The 10,000-nt window shown below is 34.0% G+C and overlaps 1 protein-coding gene across 1 annotated transcript in view; it reads left to right on the top strand.

The window, feature by feature from the left end:
* Window positions 1–10,000, top strand: part of LOC147469101 (G protein-coupled receptor GRL101-like) — a 102,352-nt gene that overhangs the window by 60,728 nt on the left and 31,624 nt on the right. Inside the window, exons 10-13 of the mRNA XM_086550890.1 lie at window positions 1,592–1,663; window positions 2,498–2,569; window positions 7,529–7,600; window positions 8,055–8,126. Coding sequence (XP_086407016.1) covers window positions 1,592–1,663; window positions 2,498–2,569; window positions 7,529–7,600; window positions 8,055–8,126 — 288 coding nt within the window. The remainder of the gene's footprint in view (window positions 1–1,591; window positions 1,664–2,497; window positions 2,570–7,528; window positions 7,601–8,054; window positions 8,127–10,000) is intronic.

The following is a 10,000-nucleotide window of genomic DNA, read 5'->3' as shown; positions in this document are numbered from 1 at the left end:
GTAATATCATAGATTTAACAAATAAGTGTCCAGTTGTTTGTCTACTAACTATCTATCGACGATTTGTCTATTAGTTATTTCCTACCTATTTGCCTAACTTCTTATATATGTCGGTATTTGTATGTGTGTGTAATAGATAATAATAATAATAATGTGTGTCTATGTGTGTGTGTGTGTGTGTTACTTTGTATATATATGTGTGTGTGTGTGTGTATGTGTGTGTCACTTTGTGTATTTGTATGTATGTACAGTACTGTATGTGTGTGTGTGTGTGTGTGTGCGCGCGCGCGCTTGTATTCATGTCTGGTTGATTCTGTATGTTTATGCGTGTCTTTGTTTCTGTTCGCGCCTGTGTAATTGCATAAAGTTATTGTAAAAAGAGCCTATTCATGCTCATGAACATGAAATGATTTGATGCAATTTTTGACAATCAGAATTCCTTGATATTTCCATGAATTTCATATATGTTTTATGTAAATATCTGTTGAAATGCAAAATCCTATAAATTCAAAGATATTTTTAAGAGGGTTACATTAGTTGACTACATTCTTGGCTGTGTCTTCCAGTAATTTGTCTAAGAAATGCTAAACAAACATTCATAACTGGGTCTTTAGCAATAATTCATTCGTAACTTATTTCAGGAAAGGTTTGCTGCCAATTATCATGCATACAGTATAATTGGTAATAATGATTGCATAAATTTGATTATATATTATGATTGCATATATTATATATACTATACATTATATATTATGATTGCATATTTGATTATATGATATTGATTTGGTCTTAATTAGGATGATGATGATGATAACGATGACGATGAAGATAATAATAACGATGATAATGATGATAATGATGACGATGAAAATAATAATAACGATGGTAACAATATTGATAATGGTAATAATGACGATGAAGATAATAACGATGATAATAATGATGATAACGATGACGATGAAGATAATAATAACGATGATAACGATGACGATGAAGATAATAACGATGATGATAATGATGACGATGAAGATAATAACGATGATAATAATGATGATAAGGATAATGATGACGATAAAGATAATAACAATGATGATAATGATAATGATGACGATGAAGATAATAACGATGATAATGATGGCGATGAAGATAATAACGATGATAATAATGATGACGATTAAGATAATAACGATGATAATAATGATGACGATAAAGATAACGATGATAATAATGATGATAATGATGACGATGATGATAATAATAACGATGATAATAATGATAATGACGACGATGAAAATAATAATAACGATGGTAAAAATATTGATAATGGTAATAATGATAATGATGAAGATAATAATAATGATAATGATGAAGAAAATAATAACTATAACGATAGAAATAATCATAGCATAAATGTTAATACAGACACGTGTTACAAACCTTTTCAAAATCAACATATGTAAATCAAATGCAATAATCCTTCACTCCATTAGTATGTTGCACTCTTAGCTCTTCATCTTAATCATCTTTTGTCGTCCAATATATCTCACGATATCTTAATTCTAGATTCTAAGAAACCTTTAATGTATTGCAGTCACTTGGCAGGAAACAAGTTGGTGTTCCTTGATAGCTGGGCTTTCTATGGATTATCGTCCTTATCGACACTGTAAGTAGACCGAGTTTTATGTTATATCTTTACTTTGTATATTGTGTACACGTTGTACAGTACAACTATATATAGCTTGCCTATTGTGCACAGTTTGCTAACTATACCTGTGCATTGTGTTTGTGTGTGTATTGTATCTGTACATTACATGACTTGTATTAATTGTTTATGATGACTATACATTGTCCACAAATCTGTAACCTATATCTGTACATTGTGTCCAAATTGCACATTACATATTTGATATATCTGAGATTATCATTCTAATTGTTATAACTGTGGTTATGTCTATAATCTTAGAGGATTTCTTTGAAGTTGTATGAAAAGCTTTCCAGATTAAGATATATGGAAAAACAAAAGTGAAATGTATATGGAAAGATTTTTTTTCTTCTTTTTACAAAGGCAATAGAAAGACACAAAACCTTAAATTCATCTCTAAGTCATAACCGTTTTCTTGTGTGATCTAAAGATATAATCGTCTTTCTCTTTATCACTTATCCGTAAGTGTATCCGTAGGTCTGTTTATTTATTCTCTCTCTTTATCTTTCTCTTTCCCTTTCTCTCTCTCTCTCTTACTCTCTATCTCTCTCTCTCTGTGTCTCACTCTCTCTCTCTCTCTTTCTCTTTCTTTCTCTCTCTCATTCTCTCTCTCTCACTTTCCCTTTCTCTCTCTCTCTCTCTCTCTCTCTCTCTCTCTCTCTCTCTCTCTCTCTCTCTCTCTCTCTCTCTCTCTCTCTCTCTCTCCTCTCTCTCTCTCTCTCTACCGCTTTCATCATTATATGCAATGCCCTTAAACAATGCAATAATCATTTTTTTACGTAATTCACCTTACAGAGATCTGAGTCATCAACGTCTGAGCAACGTGTCACGTCACGCTTTTATTGGACTACGAACTCTTCTTAGTCTGTAAGTATCAATGTAGCTGTCTGTCTCTGTGTCATTATTAGCGTCAGTTTTAATGCCACAGGATGCGTGGGATTGATCGCGTGTCTATGGATGCAGCGTTGAGGTTGACTTACTCTGAAGCTTTCTTGAGGGTGTTATATAATTGCTTTGGGATAGGTGTGTCTTGTAAGTTCGTGAGTGTATGTGTGTCAGAGAGGGAGGGAGGAGAGAGAGAGGTGAGAGAAAGTGAGATTAGATACATACATAGTCAACCAGAGAGAATACTCATTACAATAGAAACTAGTCCTAATCACATAAGTAAGAATACCCTCGTCCACACACATGAATACCCAAATTATAGCTATGATCGGTGTTAGGATTTAATGACCCTGATTTACGAATTTTCCAACTAACTTATTTCTTTATCCGCTTTGTTTAATAGTAGGGTTCGATTATTACTTTCCTGGTATAAGGTCTCGATGTCGGTGTTCCCTTGGAGGTTATGGGATGCAACTTTATTTATTAACGGTCTTTGCATTGTTATTGCATCTGCAAACGTATTTGGAAAGTTACCAGACCTTATTTTCGACCCTAAATCATAAATTAAAGAATATATGGAAAACAGCATCAGTGCCAAGACTGGCCTTGGGGTACTCCGCTAGCTACTCGTCTTCATGTTGAGGATTTCCTTCTTATTATTGTATATGTCTTTATGGTAGAAAGACTTTTGTCTGTTCGAGTCTTCCATTAACTTATCTTAGGTGTTCCAATCTCCATTTTAGTCTACTGTGTGACACCTTGCCAAATGCTTTCGTTACATAAAAAAGAGCTCAGCAGTCTCTCCCTTGCAATATTCCAGGAACTCCATCCCTGAAGCCAAACTGTTTATTTGATATCATACCATTGTTTTAAGGAGATAGAATCGTTGTTTTCTTATAATCCTTTCTGGTAGTATACAGAGTAAAGTAATCACTGAAACTGGTTTATAACTTAATTTGTATTGTTTGTCATCCTTCTTATATAAAAGTGTAATGGTTGCTAGTTTCCATGCTTTTGGTAGTTTCCCTTGTTTCATCGAATCTTAGAATATTAACAAAATTGCTGTATACTGTTGTTAAGCACCTCCTTTGAGACGTTAGATATATCATCTGGTCCTTGTGCTTTGGTCTTGTCTAATCCTTCTATCAGTACTTATATTTTGCTCCTTTTGAGTATGATGCATAAAGGGCATGGCCCCTCTTCCCTGGCATGTTCCGTCACATATTAAAAAATGATGATATCCATATGTGATTTCTAATGACTTTGAGCTCTGCGAAACCTAGTCATTGTTGTATAGAGAATTTCTCTTACATCTGTTTCCATAAATTGATGTTTTTTACTATAGACTCTGGCGTTTATTTGATTTATTTTTTCTTCTTTTTCGTTACTTTACAGTGGCTGATGTATGAGGTGGCATATAAACTGTAATAATAATAATTCAAATAAAAAATAGTTCAACCTATTTCCCTCGATCTCCTTGTATCTTTGTATGGGGTCTTCCAATATGTTTACATCCTTTATCCGGATTTGCTTACCCTATCTTTTCTCCAAATATTTCGGTCTTTAAGTCCAAGTGTTAATTTTTTTTGTATGTGTGAAAAGTCACATTTTGGTTCAGTGATAAGGATAATATCTGGTCTATTCATTCAATAACTGTATTTGGTGTGGTGACATTGAGATCAAACCGTATGCATTTGTGTAAACGATGTTAGATAATTTTCCTTTCGTTTACAGAGCTAGTTTCGTCAGCCTCTGCTTTGCTGTTCCAAAAGTATATTTGTTTTGTTTGAAGACCTCTCAACATACTTAAAAGTCTTTTACTTGCTCTATCCCTTCAGCCTCCATACAAAGTCTTTTACTTGTTCTATCCCTTGTTTATTTTCATTTCTCCCTTTTTTTAGCAATTCCTTATAAACCTTGCTCACATTTTCTCTTATACACCTTTTTGTATTCTTTGTGGGTTGCCAGGTTTTTCCTTGATCGGGAATGATTCTTCAAAGGGTGTTTCTTGAGCTTCTCGAATAATCCCGGCCTTTTATATGCTACAATGTTCCTTTTATCCGAGAACTGGGTGTGTGTGTGGGTGTGGGTGTATATAGAGCCTTGAGGATATCAATAATCAAATTCTTGTCTTCACTGTATGTTTGGATTCAATTTTCAATCACTTCATCTACGTGGCCCAGTATAACAATATCAGTGTTTACGTCTGCTAGATTTGCAATTGCCTTGGATAAGATGTGGCTTAATTTGATTTTCTTCTTGGTTGCGTTTACAAGCTGTTTTCATTTCTTCCTTTGTATTCTTTCTGTCTGTTTCCAACTTTTTTTTTTTCATTTCATTTCATTTACCGTATACATCTTTCCCTCTTCTTTTGTTTGGGTTGATTACCACTTTACTTTCAATTCCCCTTATTGTTTCTTGCAACGTGATCACTTGATCCAATTGTCTTGCATATCCTTTAATCCCATTTTGACACTGCCTCTATCTTGGGTCCGATTTCTGCCTTTCTCAATATTTCCTTCAAATTCACGTTTTCATAGCCTATTCTTGCAACCAGCTTCTTTACGATGGCTTTGAGATCCTCTCTCTTTGAACCGCTGCTTTTGACAGCTCTACTTTCGTGACTTGATGGTTAGTTGTTTGCCATTAAGAAGACAAAACTCTACTTTACATCATTTTTTTTCTTTTTTTTTTTCTTTTTTTTTTACTCTAAATTCTTTCCATGCAGGTTCCGCGGCCACTTCTCGCCTCCCTCAAATACGGGTTCTTTTACCAATTTGCAATGTCAGTATCTTTTTCTATTATTATATCTATTTTTTTAGCATATTTCATTATTTATTTACATCATATTTTCGCCTCTTCGTTAACTTTAGAGCACAAGTTTTTTTTTCTATCAACATTAACAATACACATGTTTGTGTGTGTGTGTGTGTGTGTGTGTGTGTGTGTGTGTATGTGTGTGTGGCTTAAAACGCGGTCACCAGAGGTACCATCAGTCTTTAACACAATACCCAGAGCGCTAAATCCTGACATCCGAAATGCGCTACAGAACCGCTAGATATGACCAGGAAAATCTCTCATAGACTCCTGGGGCTGGATTCACTAACATACGATGGTAAGGCATTTACCAGCTGTCAACTACCAGAGCGTTTACCAGTCATGGCAAAGTGGGATTCATCAAGCGATGATAAGTCGCCTGGTAAGGGTAAATAGACTTTATCACCGTAATTTGATGGTAACTCTGGTAAATCGATTCCGCCAATCAGCGAGCGCCTTACATAATTTTTTAGGCTCCTTTGACCAATCCCGTAACATGTAAACAAAACCTGATCCAACAGCGAGACTTTTTTGTTTCAAGAAATGATAAAGATTTCTTCTGTGTTAAATTATTTCTATATAAATTAATTTCCTAGAAAGCATATTCTATTGCATGATCTTATGGATCATATATAACATAATGGTTTTCAAAAACATACTTTTTTTTTTTTTTTAGATTGCAGTCGAAAGAAAAGAAACAATGGCTCCACGCAATGGTGGTGTTATTTGTATCAACGTTTTCCAAAAAGAAATGCCAATCAAACCCTAAGATTATAAATAATTGTATCTAAATTTATGCAAACACAAAAATAATTTATATATTTATATGTTTACTGTTTTTCAGCTGAATGTTATTAAAACAAAATGTTTGAATTTGTCAAATTATTAATTCCATGTATTATTTTCAGTTATTGTAGGCCTATGACGAAGCTGCATGAACATTATTCTCGCTTATTTCCTGTTAATTTTATTGATTTTTGTCATATTCATATGAAAATGAACAGTTGCCATCACTCTGATCATAATAAGTGTACATGCAAACTAAAGTGTCGCCTTAAATGTTGATTTTTTGCTGAGATAAAGCGAGATGAGAGAGTCATCGCTGTAGTTGCCAGTGGACATACCAGTGCTCCAACCACTGGTAAATTTAGCATTGTATTCTATCATGGTAAGTTGTTCGTGAATACCGATGCGGTCTTTTTACCATCATAATTGTAGTTACCAGCGTATTTATCATGGTAAGTGCGTTAGTGAATCCGGCCCCTGGCAGATTCGACTCCTGGTAGATTCTTGTCATTTCAAAGTAGGGACTACTTTCATAATAATTAATTCATTATTAATTGATAATTAATTAATTGGTAATGTAATTAGACTACAAGTATACTCAGCTGCAATGATACTCAAAACAATCCATATTGATGATATATGGAATAGATTCGAATATTGTATTGTTTTGATATTATAAAAGTTTATCATAGCCATTATAGTAGCATGATATAACAATACCATCTTTATATTTATAATAAATTAATTGAAGTGATGAGTTTGTTTGTTTTTTCTCTTTTTTTTTTTTTTTTTTTTTTTTAACAATCGTCAGAATATAGGATGATAAGAGTGTTGATGCATAATTCAGTTATACATGAAATTTATATTGTATATCAAATACAACACTTTAAGAAAATGACGTTATTAGTAAAATCTTTATTGATTGTGTATGATGGTGTGTGTGGCGGTATGAATAAGTTGTTGTTGTGTGTTCGTGTGTGTTTGTCTGTGTGTGGATTAAAAGGGAGAAGAGATATAAGTAATTTTTATTCTCTAGGAAGGGGGGGGGGTGTATGTTGTGTGTATGTGTTGGTGAGTGTTGATGTGTGTGTGTGTGTGAGAGAGTGTGTTTGTGTATGTGTGTGTGTGTGTGTGTGTGTGTGTTTGACCAGTTTTTGTACATGTGAGAATGCATATGAATACATATTATAAAGGATTTTGTTTATACATTCATGAAAACATATACGGAATTCTAACCATTCTGATTCATGTTTTTTTTTTTCTCTCTCCCCTCTTACCAATCCCCCCCTCCCCACACCACCCTTTCTACTACCACTTCCGACCCCCCCCCACCTACAGCAACCTCTCACATAACCACCTTTCCCACTTACAAGATGGGACGTTTAGCGGACTCTCCAGCCTCCTCTCCTTGTAAGTAATCTAAGTAGTTGCGAGTCCTTTGTAGTAGTATGCGTAGTTAGAGGGATTGGGGGAGGGGGGAGGGGGGGAGGGGGAGGTGGAATGGATGTAAAGCGAGTGAGAGAGGGAGTGAGGGACAAAAGAGGGAGATAGGGTGTGAGAGAGAGTGAGTGATTGGAGAGAAAGAGAGAGAGAATGATGGGGAAACAGGTAGAGAGAAAGTGAGAGGATAGGAGCAAACAAAGAGATCGAAATGAGAGAGAGAGAGAGAGAGAGAGAAAAGAAAGATGATAGAAATATGCAAAATAGATAAAGAGAATAGAGAGCTAGAGAGAGGGGAAAAGATAGAAATAATAAGTAGAATAAAGAAAAGAAACAAAGAAAAAATAATAAGAAAGAATGCAAGCAACCAAAAGCACAGACCTGAACCCCTAACCCCCCCTCCCCCCCATCCCCCCTTCTGCAGAGACGTGAGGCAGAACCGAGTCGCTGTTATGGGACGTAGACTCTTCTCAGGGTTACCCAAACTCGACCACCTGTGAGTTCAACTTTCATTTCACTTGCTGTTGTTGTTCCTTGTTGTTGTTCCTTTCTTCCATTGTTCCTTTGTTACTTTTAATATAAGTTCCGTTCCGTCGGGACACCCTTAATGCCATACCCACCGAGCTGTTGGCGCGGTAGATAATTTTCAACAATCCGTCAATCTTAATGCCATATGCATATGCAAAGGCATATTTTTTGTCTTTTCTAAAACATCCTTTCTCGAGTGCTAATGCCTAATGCTTTAGGTATTAGTATTGTCCTAATTATGAATGTTGTCATAAAAAGGAAAAAATAAACATCTTTTAATATAAGATTTGAACACGCTTGGTGTGAATTGGTCTATATTGCACACAGACCAATAAGCTTCTTAAGGCCCATCCACGCTGAGCCTCATGTTGCATGTTAGTGGTGGTGTTGCTGTAGTGTTGCAGGCGGGCTTTTTCAACACGACGTGCGCCTCACAACCGCTCTAATTTCATGCTGTGCGGTAGTGCCCATTGTTCTAATCCTCATCACACGTTTCCTTTGTTATTTGTCATTGTCATGTATAGATGTATTCGTGTGTAGCCTCTTGATTATATCAATCTATGTTCATCTATTTTACACACATACAAATATATATATATATATATATACATATATATATATATATATATATATATATATATATATATATATATATGTGTGTGTGTGTGTGTGTGTGTGTGTGTGAGAAAGAATGAATGTTATCACATAGATATAACCTCGGTAACCTGATTTGGGACTTGAATTTCTGATTAATTGCTGCCGAGTGCCCACGGGAATTGTCTGTAAAACTTAGCTATCACTGCTCTGCTATGAGCACATAGGTAAATTCCATGACGGTTGTAAGGCGTCTGGTTAGACAATTCTTTTAGCGGATCGTGTGGTCTATTGGATTCAGGGCCGGGTCTGTCAATCTCCCGGCTCGGGTTCGAGTCCCAGTCAGGGAGGTAAAATTTTTATTTCTATATTAAGTGCGTTCCTGCATTCTACCATCTATATATATATATATGTGTGTGTGTGTGTGTGTGTGTGTGTGTGTGTGTGTGTGTGTGTGTGTGTGCATATATATATATATATATATATATATATATATATATATATATATATATATATATATATATATATGTACATATGTATATCTATATATATATATATATTTATAAATGTATGTATATATACATATATTTATACATATGTATACATATATATATATACATATATATATATATATGTATATATATATATATATATATATATATATATATATATATATATATATACACATACACACATATATATGTGTATATATATATATATATATATATATATATATATATATATATATATACATACACACACATATATATGTGTATATATATGTATATATATGTATTTATTTATATATATATGTATATATATATATAGATAGATATATGTATATATATATATATATATATATATATATATATATATATATATTCATTTATATATTTATATGTATATGTATATGTATATATATATATATATATATATATATATATATATATATATATATATATATATATATATATGTATGAAATATGAACACATGAGTGTGTGTGTGTGTGTGTAAATACGTATACATTTTCTGTCGCTTCCTTAGCAGTTTCTTTTCGGCAAGACACAGAGCTACGATACTCTACAAAACAGACAGTGTGGACACTCGGTGCTGCAATCAACACTGCCAGCTGCCTCATGCAATTCTGCACGAGGCTCTGTGTGTACAAGGTTTAGGGGGGGGGGGAGTGACTTCTGGGCGAATTTAGTGTACGTTAACTATGCGAATTAAATTAATGTTGTTATATA

This window comes from Penaeus japonicus, unplaced genomic scaffold (genome assembly GCF_977035675.1).
Source record: "Penaeus japonicus unplaced genomic scaffold, GWHDUDI00000001_assembly GWHDUDI00000024, whole genome shotgun sequence".
NCBI classification, from domain to species: domain Eukaryota; kingdom Metazoa; phylum Arthropoda; class Malacostraca; order Decapoda; family Penaeidae; genus Penaeus; species Penaeus japonicus.
Note: the sequence above shows the minus strand (reverse complement) of the source record. Positions and strands in the feature narration are given on the sequence as shown.